This window comes from Rattus rattus, chromosome 13 (assembly GCF_011064425.1).
Source record: "Rattus rattus isolate New Zealand chromosome 13, Rrattus_CSIRO_v1, whole genome shotgun sequence".
NCBI classification, from domain to species: Eukaryota; Metazoa; Chordata; class Mammalia; order Rodentia; family Muridae; genus Rattus; species Rattus rattus.
In genome coordinates, this window is record NC_046166.1 from 4634726 (window position 1) to 4655141 (window position 20416).

General features: G+C 41.6%; 1 protein-coding gene across 1 annotated transcript in view; it reads right to left on the reverse strand.

Annotated features, from left to right (window-relative positions):
* Nucleotides 1-507: 507 nt before the first annotated feature.
* The window catches only part of Cacna2d3 (calcium voltage-gated channel auxiliary subunit alpha2delta 3), an 804703-nt gene continuing 784794 nt past the window's right edge, over nt 508-20416 (reverse strand). Inside the window, exons 36-38 of the mRNA XM_032919383.1 lie at nt 3868-3980; nt 3581-3663; nt 508-922 (exon numbers count right to left, since the gene is read on the reverse strand). Of these exons, the coding sequence (XP_032775274.1) occupies nt 830-922; nt 3581-3663; nt 3868-3980 (289 nt within the window). The 3' untranslated portion in view covers nt 508-829. The remainder of the gene's footprint in view (nt 923-3580; nt 3664-3867; nt 3981-20416) is intronic.

Consider the following 20416-nt stretch of genomic DNA (forward strand, 5'->3'; position numbering starts at 1 on the left):
GGTAGTTTCACGTCCTGTAATATCTAAGATCTGGTTTCACCTCTTATTTATGGGCAAAGACAGAAGCCAAATGCTGAAGAAATAAGCTTCAGAGGCTTTCATGGTCATTCTTCATTTCCTCCAAGCCTTTTCAGAAGAATTTCCTGGGATTTATGACTTCTTCATTTCTGCCCTTAAATAGTTCAGGGCTTGACTATTAAGAGAGCTTGTGTTCTCTTCCAGAGTATGATTCCTATTGAAGTCTAATTCAACAAACCCCGGGTTCTATGTAATGAAATCTCCCTAATGTAGATGAGAGTCTGATTTAATTCTGTAAATATTTTTAGGATTTGAGTGGAACATCTAAACAATTGTTAACTATTTGTCTAGAATCTGCTTTGGGGGCACATTTTTTTGCCAATGCCATCCCAAGTTCTGGGATAGGTGATTTTCTCCAACCATGTTTGTTTGCTTTTTCTTTCAGACCGTGTTCTCAGCCCACAAAATGATAAGTTCCAAACCAGGTGATTATGATTTTAATATACTTTATTTAAAAAGTACACAGTTTTAAATTGGTTTCCATGGTTTTTCAAGCAGAAGGCCACTGCCTACCCAGTACAGCCCCATTTCGGATGAAGGGTGGTCACGTGGCACTCAACATTTGCATGATTGGCAAAGTAAAAAGAGAACTTTTGGTCAGTGTACCTGTTAGAGTTTCTATCACACACAGTTTAAAATCATGAGATGCTGATGGCTGGGCTATGCTTATGTCTTCTATGTCGCACCATAGTCGGGTTCACAGTTTATCCATGATTTATAGCATGCCAAAAGAACATCCCATTAGTTACTGTCACCTTGAGAAGAGACTCGAAACCAGGGGGAGCAGCAGCAAGGCCACCTGGGCCTGGAGACTTGATGCACCCCCACACTCTCTCGCATTCTCCTGTGGGAAGAGCAGGGGCTGGTTAGAACAGATAATGGCTGCCGGAGGATCAGAAGCCTGGCAATTTTCATACTGATGGGGCTCCCAGAGTCGTCTGACTCAGTGCTGGAAGGACACAGATTTGTCTAAATCCCAGCCAGGCTAGAGATCCAAATACTTAACTACGATGGCTAATGTGGAAAATATTTAACTCACTCTCTGAATATTTTTAATTTCTTAAATGTGTGTGCCAGGGATGTGACCGTGAGTCCAGAAGAGGGCGTCTGATCAGTTGGAGTCATAGCAATCGTAAGCCACCGGAAGCAGGGGCTGGGAACCACACCAAGGTTCTTTGCAAGAACAGTCACTGAATCATTGAGCCACATCTCCCAGGTCCTCTGAAATTTATGTAGGGCAGTGGTTCTCAACCTTCCTAGTGCTGTCACCCTTTAATACAGTTTATCTTGTTGCAGGGACCCTCAACCAAGTTATTGTCATCGCTACTTCAGAACTGGAACTTTGCTACTGTTATGATTTGTAATGTAAATATTTTAGGAGATAGAGGTTTGCCAAAGGGTTCATGACCCATAGCCTGAGAACCACTGATGTAGAGCATTCAAGAGGCAAAGGGCTGTGGGTGCAGAAGTTTGCTGTGATCCCACAAAAGCACAATAGTTATTAGATGGAGAGGAATTAAGTGCCAGGTAGATTTGAGGGGCACAGCCAGCTCAGAAACGTCTCCTCTGGCTGTCTTTCATTTTTGGGGGATGGGGGAGAAAGACTTGTTTTAGAAAAATCATTTTATCATTCCCTTCTCTTAAATGCATCTAGACATGTTCCTGGCTCCTCCATTTTCCTAGTCTCCATGACTGTTTTCTTACTAATGAGTATTTATTTTCTCAACTGTTCTTTACTTTGCCAAAAGCTTCTAGATGTAAGTCTCTACCATTCAGCGGGATTTGCCTGTGCCTATGGCAGTGAGAAAGGGACCCAGAGGAAGGATCGGAAACTTGAGACTCTTTCCGCCTCTGAATTAGAGCTAGGTGTCTCTGCCTTTTGTTACTTTAATAACCTTGGGCTATTGCTATTATGTATCATTTGAATTTCTGTAAAGTTGCTGCTGGCATTGTTATATTTTTCCTAGGTAGGCCAAACCATTTAAAACAGTTCAACAGGTCTGTTTTTCTGTCACTGTTTTTAGCCTTAGACAATATGGCATCTTTCTGATTTCTAGGCTCTTTATGAGGCTGCAATTTTGGCATGTAAGATTAGTCTTTATATTCTTTTCTTGACTGTCTCCTAATAAAGTTAATTTCTCTTGACTGTCTCCTTATAAAGTTCCTTTCTGGTTATACTGATCCCTGTCTCATTATTTTAAAAGAAGAGAAATTCTCAATTTTTAATATGTTTACCTTATATCCAATTACCAAAAAAAATTATCTTGTTAACTCTAGTAGCTTTTATTTTAATTACCTACTTGTCCAAGTATGCAGTTCCTGACAGCTATTCATTTTGAGACAGGGTCTCACTCTGTACCTAGGTCTGGCCTTGAACTTGCTCTCTTCCTGTCCCTGCCTTCCGGGTTCTGCACCATAGATGCAGCTACCACACCTCATTCAACTCCTGGTTTTAATTTAAATTGTTGGTATTTGCATAGTGACATTTGGCTAGGCTCATTGAAGTATTATTTTTTTTTACCACATATATGATATATACAGCATGTTGCTATTGATTCCCCCTTTGAGAATAGAAGCAAAAATTCTTAACAAATTCTAATTTATTATAGATGAAATACTGACACTACTTAGTATATGTAGTATACTGACCTTTAACATCTTATAAGCCAGAAAGCCTATAACACATTATAGTTATATGTAATTTGAGCATGCACAGACATGTAGAAGGCTGAGGTGACATTTTTCAACAGTGGGTATTAAATCTCTCTATAGTTATGGATCTAGGCAAGCTTTCTACTTTGGACAGTGGTAGAAGTGGAGTTCATTTATAAACTTATTTTTCTTGGTTTAAAATGGGGTCACTGCAGAATGTATGCGAAGTCACCTTTGTCAGGAGTGGGCTTAATCTTGTACTTATCATCATAGGTGTAACAATGAAGGGGTTTGGGTGCCGGTGTGTCTAACCTAATGACCACAAACTCCCAGGACAGCAGTGAGTGCAGGCCAATGGGTTTATGGAGGACAGTATATTGGAGTGTCAAAAGGCTGGACAGCCCAGTTCTTGCTTATCATGCCGCTCCATCGGAGGTGAGCATGTGATATTAAAATTGCCACTTTCTTTATGTGAATTTCTTGTAAATAAAAACCTATCTGAAATAAGCAGTGGGAATTCATTTTTATCTTCCACTTAAGATAAATAAACCACAATAGAGCTGCCTTGTGCGTGATAAAATTGCAACACATCTAAAATAAGGAAGATAGAAAAAGATTTTAAAAATATATATGGACACCAAAGGAGATGATTACTAAGCAAAGATGAAATAAGGCACAAGTGGGCTGAGGATCTGGAACTACTAGCTGCCTGTGTATATCCCTCTTTTTAGTTTCCTGAGAGGAATTATTTTCTGCTGAGTCAAGGTTTTAGCTGCAGTTTTTGATCACTGTGAGGTATATCACTGTGAATCTGACGGGAAAAGAAAATCTCAACAGTTCTCAGACTTGCCTCAGGATGGAAGCCATGGCAGGATTCCGGACGTCGTCTGATCTTCTGAGCCTTTAACCGTTCACACTTAAGGGATTCATTATGTTGACTGTAGTTAAGGCTTGCTCTGACAGTGACTTCTCTCACTCTGAATTTCAGGGGTCAAAACTTGACACAAAGGTAGCTTAACCACTTCCCTCTACATACAGGTAAGGGATGGAACCTTTACCTCTCTGACGTGTCTCCAGCCACTTGCCTTACAGTTGCTTCCCCGTTACCAGTGGCTAGACCCACACACAAAAGGATATACCTGATTTCAATGGGTGCCATGGTGATAGGAGCCACAGACTCACAGAGACAGCTACTGTCCACCACCACCATGAACAGATTGCTACTCGGGATTTGCTGGATGACAAAGGACCTGTGGGAATAAGAGGTAACAAGATGGTGAGAGATCGTGTACCATCTGTCTTCAGTCCCAGGTTACAGTTCATCCTTGCAGGGAACTCAGAGCCCAGAAGCTTGGGACAGCTGGTCACATTGCATCCATAATTAGGAACACTAAACAATGAATTCAGGCAATCTTAGTTCAGTTCATTATTTTCCCACCCTCACATAGTTTAGGATCCTTTGCCCAGGGAATGATGTCACCTACAGTGGGTTGATGTTTCCACCTCAGTTATCTCTGATCCTGGTTCCATAAAATATTATAGTTGTTCCCACACAGGAGGGAAGTATTCCTATATATCTTTTCATTTGAGAAATGGTATAGTAGTTCATTTTACTTGCCAAGCGAACACAATCTGGAATCTCAATGCATGGTTGTCTAGATCAAATTGGCCTATGGACATATCTTCAACAACAACTACAACGACCAATGAATACTGAGAAAAGGGAACTCTTATATACTGTTGGAGAAAATCATTATGTCCATCATAGAAGGCAATATAGAGCTTTCTCAAACAACAACAATAAAAACCCTAAAAACAACTCCAAACATTGGTATCTGTCAGTACAAGCAGTCCAACTGTGGTGAACTTGATGATGTCATCAATATCATCCTGCTGTGATGAGAAGAAGCTTTATGGAGGGTATTGATGAGTGCTTGGTCTTAGACATCTAGAGCATTGGAAGTGTGTACAGATTTGGAATGAGGTAGGGGGAGAGCTAAAATTATCATAGTCTATCTTAGTCTCTTTAATAGCCATTCTCCTTAACATTCATTGTATTGACCTTAGTATTCTTATATTAGAGATACTCTCTGGGAATAAGCTCAGAAGAGGCCTAACTCCTATTAACAACAAAGCTAAAAATACTTAGATTACATCAGAAACCTTGCTTTGTTAAATTTCCCCACTAAGATATTTGGAAAATGTATTTCCTTATTATTTTGTTTAGTTAGCTGACCTCAAGAGTTGATGTAACTTCCTCCATGGTGGAATATGTCATTCAGGGTGACTTGAATGTTTTCAGGCCATGGTCATGCATATTTGCCTTAGCATAAATTATCTCCTCATTTTTATTAAAGCAGGCACATTATTTTATATCAACAAAGTTGGTGCCTAAAATGCACTCTCAGAGAGTATCTACTTTTGCTAGTCACTTGGATTGTAGCCGTGCATCAGCATGGGCGGTCTCTGTCCCAAACCTCAGCACAAGATGACTCCTCAAATGGACATTGGAGAGTCTTTCTGTGGGGCTAGCATCCTGCTTTTGATTAATAAGTCCTATTCTTAGTTCATAATGTTTGGGTGTCCACTGATAAAACACTTGCTGGAACTTCTGTTTATTATCAGTTGGCTTTTTTTTTCATGCAGCTCCTTCATTATTTTTATTTGTAGTTTCATCTTTCTTCCAATCATTAAGATCTCCCCCTTTTGGTATAGAATTATAATGAGTACCAACTTCTAAAGGTGCTGGGATAAGCACCTTGTCCCCTCTGGCCTGAAAAGCTACATTTAAGAAAGCCAATAGATTTTGGGGATATGCAAGGGACCCCAGGATACACAATGGTGTCAAGTTTCCCACATCCCTTTATTGCTGGGTCAGAAGAAATATTCTTGGATCATCCAGGAAGATACACATAGGAGGTTTTGAGGTCTGTCACCTTCCATGGTCATGTAAAATAGTCCCATGTCATGTAAAAAACTCCCACTACAGTGGGAGGAACTGATTTCATGGCAAAATCCAAGGGAGGGAAGATGCTCCCAGAACAGAACATAAACTTCTCAAGACTCCAGACCCATCAGCTGGCACAGAAGGCTGGGCGTTTGTGAGAGTTGGAGCCTTTGTGGAAGCAGGAATTTAATAGAGGAGGAATGTTTGGGAAGTAATGACAATTTAGTACTCCAGATGACTTTAGGTCTGATGCCGATGGTACTGTTAATAGGAAATTTAAGGATGATCCACTTCATGTTTACATTATTGGGGAGTACCTTCATATTGATACTAAATTTGCTTGTTTGCTTACCAAACTAGAAAGCTTTGGTAGAGAAAGAACAGGGAAGGAAATACCCAGTCTTGCTTGTTTGTTTTTCTTGTTTGTTTTTTGTTTTGTTTTGTTTTGTTTTGTGAAGATCCTGTGAGCAGATTCTATCTACAGCATCCATACAATAGGTATGTGCTTTTGACTCATGGGGAAAGATGGTTCCCATCTTCACATATGTCCTACCAGACTGCATCTCTAAAGCTGGGTAACTTGCGTCTACATATTTAATTAAAAGAAGATGGTTTCCTCTTGTAGTACTGAAATTGAGGCCTGCTGGATACCCTGGAAGTGGTTCTAGGTTCTTCTGTCATGTAAAAGAGAACTGGTTATTTATTAAATATTATTTTATATATACTGATGATCCCAGGCAGAAATACCTAAAGAAGGGCTAACCTCAATTGTTCTTAATCTATTTCAAAAGTTGAAATGGAAGGAATTCTGTCTTAATCCTTATTAGGTCACTATTCTCTGATATACAAACAAGAAAAGATACATAAAAATAATCTGCTACCAGTGATGAAAACAAATGTTGAATTTCTCCATAAAATACCAGCAAACCAAATTCCCTAGCTCATCAAAATGTCAAACACCATGGCTCAGAAAATCATCCTAGAGATTTATGGATGGTTGAATATATTTAGATTAATAAATGTGGTATAAGGCATCAGCAAAATAATCATATCACAATGGGTACATAAAAATTAATAAATATAATAAAGATTCAAAATCAGGCACAAGTACATAACTCAAGATACTGAGAGCAAACCCCATTATCCATCCATCCATCCACCCATTGACCCACCCACCCACCAACCGATCTATCCATCTATCTATCTATCTATCTATCTATCTATCTATCTATCTATCTATCTATCTACCTACCTATTGATCTCTCTACCTGTCCATCTATTGACTGATCTATCTATCTTATACTAAATGGGAAACAACTGTTTCCTGTAGGATGTGCAACAATATGAGGATGTCCACTCTCAGCACTGTTACTTAATGGAGTCCTGGAAGTGTTAGCCAGAGAAGCAGGCAAGAGGAAACACAAAGGGCAAAAATTCAAAGGAAGAATAGGGGATAGTAAATTATCCATGTTGTATATGAAATGATTCTACATATGGACTAACTAGACACTCCATGGGCAGCTGTGAAAACTAATAAATACATCAGGAAAGTCGCAAGATACAAAACAAATACAGAGAAAATAGTGGCAGTTTTGTATAAAATAGTAAGTTTGCTGAAAAAAACAAATTAATAAAGAAATTATGTTCAAAAAAACTGGAAAGAAACTCAAGCTATTTAATCAATTTAAACAGAGAAGTAAAAGGTCTCTATAATAAAAGTTATAAAATACAATTGAAAGGAATTACAGAGAACATTACGAAGTGGAAGCTTATCCCCTGTATACATATAAAACAGAACAAGCAAACTCATCCTGGGCAGGCACGTTGGGCCTACTAGTATGAGAGGGGCATGAATATTATGACATCATTTGATTGGATGTGAGGCCTACTCCACAACAGGAAATTCATATCTGGTGCTGTCAACCTGGTCAAAAGCCTGTCACTATAGAAGCCCTAGAGAGGAACCTACTGCTGTTACTTAGCCAAATATTCATGTTTGTCAAATTGCCTTCTAAGTGATTATGTTTTCTTTTAAAAGAATTCTACTATATCCCATCAGTGATCTTTGTATGCACATAGCTACATAGGTATGGAATCACCCTCTGGAGCATGGAAAACCTACCAGTTGCAACACCGTAAAGAAAGCTGACTGATTACATCCCAGCCACAGTAGTGGCTGCTCTCAATGCTGGTTACCAAGATAATTTTTTTGTAGTGATCAGGGGAGATTTCCTACTTGTCCAAATTCTGAAAGTTAGTGGTTGAGTGCACAGCTCTAAGGGGGACATCAGTGTCATTAGACACCAGGACCATTGGAGAAAAGGGAGTAGAGAGAATAGATGCCAGAAGATGTAGAAGAGTGCTATGCCGTGTTGCCTTTAGGACAGCATGACATGATTCTTGTGCTCATGAGTTCAGTGTAAGATAAATCCACTCAAATTTTCAGTATGAAGGAGGGATGGGCTCAAGATGCACCATTCCTGAATGAAGACTACTGTGGCTGGGAGATGGAGAGTCAACATTTACAGTGTTGTAACTAGTAGGTTTTCCATGCTCTAGAGGATGATCCCAAATCTATGGAGCTATGTGCACACAAAGAGCACCAATAGATATAGTAGAATTGAAGAACAAGAAGGAGAAGGAGAAGAAGAAAGAGGAGGAGGAAGATGAGGAGGAGTAAAAAGAGGAGGAGGAGGAGGAAAAGGAGGAGGAAGAGGAGGAGGAGGAAGAGGAGGAGGAAGAGGAGGAGGAGGAAGAGGAGGAGGAAGAGGAGGAGGAGGAAGAGGATGAGGAAGAGGAGGAGGAGGAGGAGACATGAAATTGAAAGGGGGTTTGTGGTAGAGTCTGAGGTAAGTTGGAGGCTGGAAAAAATCAGAGCATATTGGATGAAATGCTCAAAATATAAAAATATTTTTTAAAAATAAAATACATGAAGAAAAGGTGAATTACTAACCCCTAATATACACAAAGCTAGAAGCATCATAATGTCTAATTTTAAAAATGATAGTAAACAGAGACTAGGGAGATGATTCATCAGTTAAAAGCATTTAGTGCTCTTGTAGAGGACTCGGGTTCACAACCATAAGTAACTCCAATGCCAGGCGATCTACCAGCTTCCTTTGGCCTCCAAGGGCCCCTTTACTCATGGGTATAAGGCTCCCATGACACATATACACGTGGTTAGAATAATAAAATAAGAACCACCAATAAGCAAAAGAACTAAATTCCTCATAAGAAATCTTACAAGGTGCCAACAAGGGCATGTGCCCAGTCTCATTCATTTTTAAAATGCAAACCCAAATCACAGTAAATTGGGATGTATCCAAGTAGTAAATGGCTAAACAGACGTGCATGTACTGCTGGGCTTGATCTCTAGTAGAGAAAAATAAAAGCAAATGAAACCACTGCAAGGAATCATGGTGCCCCATTTAGAATGGGTATAACAACAGCAACAACGACCAAAGAATACTGAGAAAAGGGAACCCTAATATACTGTTGTAGAAAATTATGTCCATCATAGAAAGCAATATAGAGCTTTCTCAAACAACAACAAAAACCCTAAAAATAGAACTCTTATATATTTAACAATTCTAAATCTGCATACATATTCAAATAATAGAATCGTTATACTAAAATGCTTTCACAGTTTGATTCAGTTGTTAAGATATAGAATCAAAGAAAATGTCCTTTAGATGAATGGATAAAGAAAATCACTGAATATCAATGATTGGTTTGCTGGGTAAACTATTTGCTACTTGATTCCTAGCACTCACATAAAGGCAAACCATTATAGTGTGGCTCCCCAGTCCTTGGTGGGGAGGGACAAAGGACCATCACAGGGGCTCTTTGCACAACAAGACTTTCTGAAGCAGTGATAGTGGAAGACATCTAACTTCTATCTCTAGCTTGCACACGTGGGTGTAAACATCTGCACAGACACACATGCAAGATACCACATACACGTCAACCAGCTGTAGACTAAAAATGTGTCATTTGTAGCAACACTAATAGAAGTGGAGGCTGTTATATTACATGAAATAAGTAAAAAAAAACCCCACATGTTCTTTTTTATTTGTGGAAACTAAGTCAGGCTTGTAGAAGAATGAATGGGATAGTGGTCACTAGAGACAGGGGTGTGTAAAGGACTCACGGGATGGAAGGAGTTGTTCACAGTGTGCTGCTATATGATGAAGCAATCTACATGCTTCAAAATGCTAGGAGTGTTACATTTCCAGCACACACACCATGATTAATGATTGAAGAGATGGAAATGCTTATGCCCTGATTTGATTATTAAATATTGTATACATGTGTTGAATTACCATAATATACCCCCACAAAGATGTACAAATAATATGTCTTACTAAAAATAAACTAGAGAGAAGTGTAAAAAATCAATTGTGAAGTATTTACACAATGGGACGTTCCTCATTACAAATGCTGACATTGATGAATCTCAACGTAATTGTGCAGGGTGATAGGAACGAGACAAAGGAATACTAATAAATGGCTTGCATTATTCTCTTAATGACAATTCTATAAAATACAAATGAACCTCCAGAGACAAAGTAAAGAGCAGTGGTTTCCATGGGATAGGGGACACTGGGAAGGGAATGAAGGAAGTAATTCCAAGGGACATGGAACACTCTCGGAGTGATGGGCGAGTTTACCGTGTTTATTGCAGCTACAATTCCCTGCCATATATAACTATGTCAGAATCATCAGGTGGCAAACTTTCAATGCCTATCAATTATACTGCAGTAAACCCGTTTTTCGAGTAAATTTTGCATTTTATCACCTTGGTTTTATTTTATAATGACCCCACTCGGCTAAATATTTGAAACATTTATGTGCTTAAAAAATTCCAGACTTAATCCTTTTTTGGTATGAAGCTAACTTTTGGATTTTCATGGAACTCTGGTGTTCAAAGGACATGTATTACGTCTATATTTAGTTAAGCAAATTATTAATGTGTTCCAAAGTTATATGAGAGTTTTGGAAACCTGACAGGTCTTGTTATTATATGCTATTAATTATAATCTAATATTGAATGAAGAATAGAAAAAGAAACCAGGTTTCTTTGTCAATTTTGAATGGTCTTTAGCCAAGGATATTCTCATTTCTGGGACCACCCAGTCTTTAACTCTTAAACAGAATTTTCTGACAAAACCAAACTCATTTTACCAACAAGTTTCCTTGGTAAGGATTGGCATTATTTTAGAAAAAAAAAAGTGTGTCTTGGTTCAAATGTACTGGAAACGTGAACTGGCTTTGAAATTTTTGTTTTTGTTAGTTTCTCTTTTTTGGGGCTTCCTATGTGGTAGCCTCTCACAATTCTACAAAAGAGCAACTCCTACTTCTGGGACTGTCTCATGCCTTATGATGATATGCACCTTATTGAGGAACAGATCAAAATATCCTTAACACTGGAATCTAGACTCTTCCCACAGTGAGCTCACGAGAAACAACAGATTGAACAAGTGGAATATAAAAGCAGGCGATTTTCTTTATTGGAAGAGACACCTCATGCCAATTCCGTCAGCTTCCATGGAAAAGCCCGTCTTCAATGGCCGAACTCTTGGCTCCACGGTATGTCTTACTCCACACGTGCTTCATCTCCTTCTGATGAGTGTCCACATGGACTTTGGAAAACATTCATTTCCTAGTATGCTGACCAAGGAAACAAAATGCTGCATGCCTCCAGTGAGTCTACTGATTCTCATTATTAAAGTATATTCCTTACCACCCTAAACACATTGTTAGAACACATAGAGGTTGTGGAAGATGAAGAATTTGCTTGGTATTCTTCCCTATCTAATTAACTGTGCTGAACTTGGTCTCAGAGATGATGCCATCTCACCCATTCATGCATCATGACACTGTGAGGCCTTCTTGCTTACTCACGCTTTTCACAAGACTCTAGCATGTTTATGTACAGATTCTATAGTTCTAGAAAAATGATTTTCTCACTTTGATATAATGTAAGGAAAACTAGATTCTTGTTCACCAAGTTACTATTTTAAACCTACCAGAAAGTACTTCTTTCCAGGGGACATCTTTATTTCAAGTCGCCTCCCCCAAGCCAAAACAATGGGACTTATTAGAAAAAAATGGAAAAGATACTAACTAGATGCAACCAACTGACTACTGTCTGGCTAACTGTTGGTGTTTGCAACTACTGGACATGACAAATGCCTGGCGATCAGTCAGTTTACTGCAGTCACGTTATGTTTCCTAACGTATTTAACCTGCCCTGCCTATCAGTTACTTTGTGGGTATGGTCAGGTGTTCCAGAGCACAGGACTTAACTAACTATACCACATGAACTCCAGTTTATAGGCATAGCCCAATGGACTCCAAGTTCTAGACCGTATCGCCACGCCACGAGGCCTGAAGCGCCACGGTGAATTGAGACTTCCATTTACTTTACCTCTACCCCACAGACTCCTGTATGCAGTTCCGAAACTGCAAATACGTTCTTTTTATCCAAAGTGTACGGAGCTTTCCATCTTCAGTGACAACAGGATTCACGGTGGGCATACCAAAATCGAACAAATATTAAAACCAGAAGACGCAATCCTGGAAGGATAGGTACTGTATTAAGAATGTTATGAAAGACTCCAAGAAAGATTTTATTTAGAAGAGAGAAAACCATTTCAAAAAGAAGTAAAAGAGATAAACGCCTTTAGTAGAAAATTACATATTGTGTGAATGTAGAACAGAAACCTGCAAGATGTTTCTGAACTCAAAGGTGAAAAGGGAAACTTCCCTTCCGCTCATCAGGGTTATGGACAATGTGGCTAGAGATGAGACCCAACAGTCATCACTCCTTAGTGCAAAGATTACAGATAATAGCCTATTACAGAAAAGGGGAAGGATGTAAAAACCCATGAGTCTTCAAGACGCCCACAGCACAGAGCATCGGCAGAATACTGCGAGCATAGCCATATTCTGCCAATGGAAAGTAGACAGGCAATATCGAACCTGACACTGGAATGCCATTTCCCTATTTTGATTGTAAGCTAAGAATTAAGGCTTGGGTCTGAGAAGTCTATGAACACTGAAAGAAGAGGAGAATGCTGTGGGATGATGTCACAGGTGAGGCAGGCACAAGATAGAATGAGGCCTGTCATTGGACGAGAAGGAAGGATGGGCGGGAGAAAAGTTTGAAGGAAGAGGAGGGACGAGAGAGAAGCTGTCACTGGGGGGAGAACATGGAGGCTGACATTGAGATTCCACACTGTACCTTTACAGGTTGTTATGAATGTTCTTAAGGGATGGGATGTACAGGGCATTGTATGTTTAGGTGGGCAATTATATCTTATCAATTGGATCAGAGGTTATTGTGTTGTATGTTCTTTAATGTGCAGATTTCAGTGAGAAGGTGTGTATGGTGGCTAGTATGGGCCACCACAGAATTGGGATGTGTGCTTCTGGCAAAATATCTAGCAGATATCTTGGGGTACTGCAGTGCCAGACATAGAGCGGGGAATAAAGAGCATTTTATTTTTTATTTTTTATATTATTACAACAACTGACTGCCATGACACTACATCCAGCACCATGTTAAATGATCAGAAGCACATGGCCAGGAGAGCTGGATCCTGAGGATGACACTTAAACAACAGGGGTTTGGGGAGTGCAACTTGGGAATTAACAGTCATAGAAAAAGTCGATTAGAGGGAATAGCCTAGTAATTGAGCTAAGGCTGATTTAAAAAGAACTCTAGGTCTCTGTTTTGATTACTGGGGCTCTGGCCGGACCAGATTAATAACTAATAGAGTTCGTAAATAACATTTACATCCCATTTACACATGACCTTACATCTATGCCTCTGTCCCACCCTCCCCTTCCCCAATGGGGCTGAGTTTCTGATTTCCTCTCCAAACCTTATTGCTTAGGCTGCAGCAAGGATGTACCTCACGAGCACAGGAGGCAGATACGCCTCCTTGAAGAGTTCATCATCTCCTGTGTCCATCGCTCCGCCCTGCTTCAGCCACAGGTGCACCATCACGACATCCCTTCAGAAGTCACTCTCCTTACACTGTGCTTTCAGCTTCGGTGGTGTCCTTTTTGTCTACAGTGCAGTGCCTGTCGATTCCCTTTCTGTCCTCTCTCGAGCCCTCCACTCTCCTTTTCCTGTAGAAATTCTCTCTAAGTTGACTCTACTCCTTCCTACGCAAATGGAATACTGCCTGCCAAGGATCAGTGACGTCAGCCCTTTCCCTTGTCTTCTTGTCTTCCCAGTTTCCTCCATCTCTGCAGTAAAACACAATTTTCATGGAAACCAGGCTATATCTAAGTGTCTGTGTCTTCCCTTATTCCCAGGTTCTAGCGCTGAGCCTGGATCAGAGATCCCAGTGTTGACTCCATGACTAAACTCATAATAATGAAAGGAGAAGCCTACAGAGCAAGCCAGGTGCTGAGAACAAGCCACAGTATCAGACTGTGGATTAGAGCAATCTTAACATAGATCAACTTTTGACGCTCCTGATCGCAGAAGTCACGGGATAGCACAGAAGTCTGAGGGATTCCAGAGTCAGTTAAACATCTTCAGCGACTATGCTGAACTCCCCTGCAAACAATGTGGCATGCGGAAAAAACACACCTTGAGGGAGTCAGGCACAAATCACCTTCATCCGGCCAAGCTGTAAAACATGGGAGCAGACCCGTTGCAGTGAACAAAACTGAAATGCTCTTTGGGAATTGACCCCCACGTGAGAGCTACCACATCACCTACAGAACAGATCCAGCTGTGTTCTTAGAAAACCCACTGACCAGCCACTGGAACTAATAAAAGAACCCAGCTAGTTGACTGGTTCTATCGGCAACACACAAAACTATAACCTCACATTGGCAATAGCCAATGGAACGCATTTCAGAATGAAAGACCCATTGATAGCACTGATAACCACTGTGGGGGCCCAAGAATAAACTCAGTAAAATGTGTGCTTTCATGGAGAAAAGGATGGACCCTGCGGAACTTAAAAAGACAACCTAAAACTGGAAGGCGGCATAAGGTTGTGGAAAGGAGTTGGGATATGTGTATGCCCCTAAATTAACTTTGCTCTTCAAAGTAATCTCAACTGAAACCCAAAAGGGATCTCTCACAGAGGCTGAGGTGACAATTCAGAGGTGATTTTAAAATTAAAAGTCATTAGAAAACAGGTTTTATAGAAAGAGCAGGGAAGGAGTCTGCCCTACCCAAGAGCAAGTCTATGAGAAAGAAAAGAAGAGCAGATGTGCAGGGAGAGTTGTAAAATTACTAAAGGCCAGAGAACTGTAATCAAGTGAGGATAATGAAGCCCATATTTCTCTGGGTGACACAAATTCTGAAGAAATAAAAGGTAGGGAATGCATGTAAATTTGTATAGCATTCTATATCACTGCTGGTAAAGGAAATTTTCAGATTTTCATTTTATGTTAATGAGCCTGAGTGGTTTCGCCAATATATATATATATATATATATATATATATATATATATATATATCTGAGTACCATGTATGTATGTGGTACCCATGGAAGCTGGAAGAAGGTATCAGATCCCTTAGAACTGGAATTATAAGCAATTAATAGCTGCCATGTAGGTACTGGGAATTGAACCTGGGTCCTTTAGAGGAACAGCCAAGGCTTTTAACCACTGAGCCATCACTCTAGGTTTCAAAAGTAAAATTTTAAAACCAGCAAGAAACATTCGTAACAGTGAATTCCATTTAGATGCTCTGTTTAGTAGTTCCCGAGAAGAGCTCTAAAAATCTGGTGTTTAGAGAAGTCATTGGTAGCATTGTCTCTTGATGGGAGAAGACGAATCTACTTGAATATCCACCAATAGGGGCTATCTGGGTAGGCTCCAGTGTGCTCCCTCTGTGGTCTACATGGCAACAAGGAAGGCGCGGGGGGATTCTCCATTTACTGTCATGAACATACAGTTAAACACCACCAGTGAGAAGCTAATGTTAAACTGCACGTGAAGTAGGAACACTCAAGGATACTAAATTCTGCTATGGAGAGCAAGAATAACAAATGACACGAAAGCCAACACATGTACTACGTACGTATAGCAAACCAGCAAGTGGGCAGTGACTCAAAACCAAGTATAATGCACGGAGCTGAACAAAATAAAGAATGGATGGCTATATGAAGTGTGCCCCACCCCCCCCGACAGGAAGGATGAAGATCAAGCGAAATTAAATACTCATAACACACATGCACCACCACCTCTGGGCTGATCTGTGTCATCCTCCATCATCCCGTGAACAATGCTCCTTCTCCTGACCTACAGGCAGCGCAGCACTTGGCAGGTCACGCTGGGCACCTCGCTCCTGTGTCCATCACTGATGATGAGCTCCTTCCCCAGCCCCTAATTCTCTGACCTTCCTTGTCCTTCTATCAGCCAGGGAGAGAGGAGGTGAGCAAAGACAAGGAAGGGGAGTGACACAAAACAGTAGAGACTGTGAACTTTTGCAGCTTAAGGAGGACAGGTAACGCAGTTCCCTAGCTTTCCATTTCTGCTTGCAGGTGCTTTTATTGAATCCAGTAAGCACTGTCATTCTGGGTATCTTAAGTGTTTTGTGCATCTTACTTCCATGACTGCCTGGAATAGTTAGCATTTGTGTAAAAAGTAGACGACGATCAAGACACATGTCTCTGAGCTCCAATTCTATAACTAAAACATAGGATGCAACATATTAAATGACCGGAGACGGTGGCACTCTTTCAGCAAAAGTTGGAGAATAATGACCCAGGCATAATAACTGTCAGCGGTTACTTAACCAAGCCACCGGATGTCTTTAAAAGCAGAGTGTCTGGATATGTCCTTAAAGCATTTATGAGGCCAAGTGCTATACTAGGAGCAAGGTGCATGGACAGTCTCATTTTACAAAACAAAAGAAACACACAAACAAACCCTAGAACTAGAGCATGAGGGAACACTTATGGGAGCTGTAGACGTAAGTCAGCACTCCCTTCTTTACAGAGAGGGACGTGTGAGACTGAGTCCCTTCCTAGTACAATTAGGGCTGAAACTTGATCAAACCAAAGTTCCAAAGCTGCCAGGCTCTAGTGGAGGCTCCACAGCTGTGGGCAGCACAACTGTCTGTCTTACACTGAACTATTGGGGCTGGAGTGCTTTGTGGGGGAGGGGGTTACCCATAAGCTCACTGGGTACAAATACTTACGGACAAAGGTTTTAGATACAACTGCCATAAAGCCCCATACAAATGTCCCCATTTTGTTCTTAAATCCTAAGAGATGGCATCCCCCATGTAGCTGCCGAGAAGGAGGGGAAACTGCCCCCTACAACGCATTTACCAGTGGAAAGATTAACTGCTTTTCCATATTTAAAGACTTACTGTCTGCTTATTAACATGGTGCCTGGAAGGGGCCTGGGCAGTGTTAGCTTACATTTACGTGCACGACATGTATTTATGGCCCAGGGTGCATGGCTGAACTTCATAAAGCACACCTCCATTCTGCTGGGCCCCACAAGCAGGCTGACATCATAGTGTAGAGTTGTTGGGGCTGGTGGGTTAGCCTGCGGCCAAAAAAGCCTGGAGAGGGAAATGCTTCAATAGAGAAAAGCACAGTGGTGGCCAAGAGGCAGAGATGGGTCAAAAATGGATGTAATGAATGAGACCGTCATTGGGGAGAGGGGAGCAATTGATGTGTCCATTACTGGATATGAAATAACACAGTCAGCCTCTTCCCTCCACAGCAGATGGAGCTGGAGCTGGAAAGGAAGGAGGATACAATCTCCAGACAGCCTCATCGAGCGTGAGACAGGCACACCACCTTCTGAGGGGACCTTTGCTGATCACACATGAAAATGGACTCTGAGGCTTCCAAAATGCTCACCCCAGCAAAGGAGAAGAGGAAGTTGGAGATAAGATAGCCAGAGAGAGCAAGATCACACAGTCAGGAACTGGGGGAGCTTGCTTTCCACTACATAGATACAGAACTGGGCTCCGAGGAACAACTGTGAGATAAAATCCTATGTGTTTCAAGCCTAGACGCCAGTCTTTGCCCTTTGTAGATTTCAATCCTCTACAGATAATCTTTGATACTTGCTTTGCCTTTATCTGGGTCACAAAGGGCTTGGGAGAGGGTTCAGTGGAGAAAGTGCTTGCCAAGCAAGCATGGAGACCAGTGTTCAGGTCCCCAGAACCTTTGGTAAGCTGAAAAACATGGCTGCCACGTGTAATTCTAGCACTAGGGAGGCAGAAACATGATCTTAGGAGCAGGCTGGTTAGAGAGAGTAGCTAGAAATGGGGGTGGGGGTCTCAGTAAAAAAAAAATAGAGAGTCATTGAAGACACCTCTCAACATCAACTTCAGTCCTCCACAGCATTCACACACACACACACACACACACACACACACACACACACACACACACACACACACACAATACACATATGTACCCACACGATGCAAACAATCATATACATGCAACATACATACATATGCCAATAAAATGTTGGGAAAAGCAGAAGTGACGGTCACAGATGCTCTCTGGGTTTGGCCTTGATCTTGGTCCATTGTGCACACATCCTCTAGTTAGGCTGGCCCAGCACTCTGTCCTAATCTCCATCATCAGAACATACCCGAAGGCCTAATCCTGACCTACAGTAGAAAACGTTAGAAGGTGCTTGACCCCGTGCCTAGATGTGTGTCTCTCATGTTTAGCTTCCTTTCATTTGAAGCAAGCATCTTAACGGTTTGCAGCTTCTGGGCAGAAAGTCTGTGAGGGCAGTGAACTTGTTTGCCTTGCTCCTCTGCTCCCGTCTAATGCCGATGGCTCTGAGGTTTGCAACCTTCATTCTTCCATTTAGTTCCTAGTCAGTTCCCAGTCATTCAGTGTTCCTGCTTCCCTGAAGCTCTCCTCACAGCAGGAAGGCTGGCCTTGGTCTCCTGTGCTGTGGGTTGGGAACTGGCATCACTAGCATAAAGCCATCCTAGAGCTGTGCGCACCAATGCTCACAGCAATGATTTCTTCTGTGCTCCTGAACTGGAAATGGGTTATAAGAATGTCCCGAAGATGAAGGTTTAGGACATTTTTTAAATGCCCTTTGGTAACCCAACAGCACACTTGCAGAAGCACAGCTAAGGACGTCTTCAACAAGAGGCTCCAGGGATTTGTAAGTTTGGGAGGTGCAGACACACACAGGAGGAAGCCCTGAACCAGGGATGCCCTGGTCACCATCCTGCTCCCCAAGGGACCTCTTCACATGCATTCTTCTGCGTGACAGTGGGAAAGGTCACAATAGTGTAATTCCATGAAAACCCCAGGAAGTTACCTCCCTCTCTCCTTCCCTCCTCCTTTTCTTTCTGAATAGGCAGGCAGGTAGATAAGTGTTTCGTGTTATTTAGCCATGTTGTCTCCTAGACTTCAGAGAGCACGGGGCTGCTGCCTTCTAACAATGAACAAGGGAACGTGTGGGCAAACAGGAGAAAGACAAAGTATCTTAAGCTTCAGAACAAATGAATTTTACAGACAACAGGTATTGGTCCTCTAGACCCGTTTATTGTTCTTAAGATTCTCCCCGATCTTAAGCCTTTTTGCCTCAAACTGATTTCTGAGAAACAAACAGATCCCTGCTTGCCTGATGTCCATACGAGCTCTGCTTTGATTTCCACTGGCTCTCTTCCTTTTTGTAGGTACACACAAAAGGAGTTCTTTGTTCAGGAACTCACCCTTCCTCAAGGCAGCCGCCATGTTGTGATAAGCCCACCATGCCCAAGCTGGCCACCTGGGCAAAGCAAATGGATGCAGTTCCTCTTCCTGAAGAAAACTATGGATTCAGTGATGGGCATTGTACCTTCCTGATTTCACTCAGACTGAAACACAAATGACCTAGCAGCATGCCTGTATACTAGATTAGGAAAGCATGTCTCAGGAGCTACTAGCTGCTCCCTGGTGCCCAGTGTTGGAAATACCTGGAGAGAACTTGAGTCTTGGTCCCGACCTCTGGAAAACTAGGGTAAGCCTTACCTGAAGCCAAGTCTCAATGTCTCCTTTCACTTGGCTCGCTTGAGTTGAACCTTCTGACATCGTGAATGAAAGGCTATTAAGCAGTCTGCTTGTTAAATTCCACATGAAGGCTATCACCCGGCTGATCATTTTGTGGTCAAGAAAAGTTTGTTCTTAAGGAGCTGAGTCTTAGAAACCATAAGCCTGACTTTTAACAGATCTACATGAGACAGCCTGAGACCCAGACTGGCACAGGGCTGGCTCCTCTGTTCCATTTCCCTAGTGTGGGGGATGGGTTCCATTTTCACAGTAAGGTACCAAGATTAAACGGCACCAGCAGTTTCTGTTGTTACAGGTTTTTCTCTTAAAATGCATACAACTGGCATATGATGGCATTGCATTTTTGGCTGGCCGATAGGGAAGAGAACATAAAAATTCCTGAACAAAGCTTTGACTGCAGGGTTCTAGAGGATTTATTATACTGTAGACAAAAGTGTGTCAGTAACGGGTGTCACAGTGCCTCCCAGTCATCCTCCAAGGATTTGCTGGGATTGGTGGTGCTGACCCGGACCATGAAAGCAACTTGGGCAGGAAGTTCTTTGCCACAGTCAGCCCGAGGCAGGTGGCAGGGAATGTGTGTGTGTGCGTGTGTGTGTGTGTGTGTGTGTGTGTGTGTGTGTGTGTGTGTGTGTGTGTGTGTGTGTGCACTTATGCTTGAAATTCTGGGGAAGGGGGCAATATCCCATAAATAAAAAAGTCAGGGAGGTCC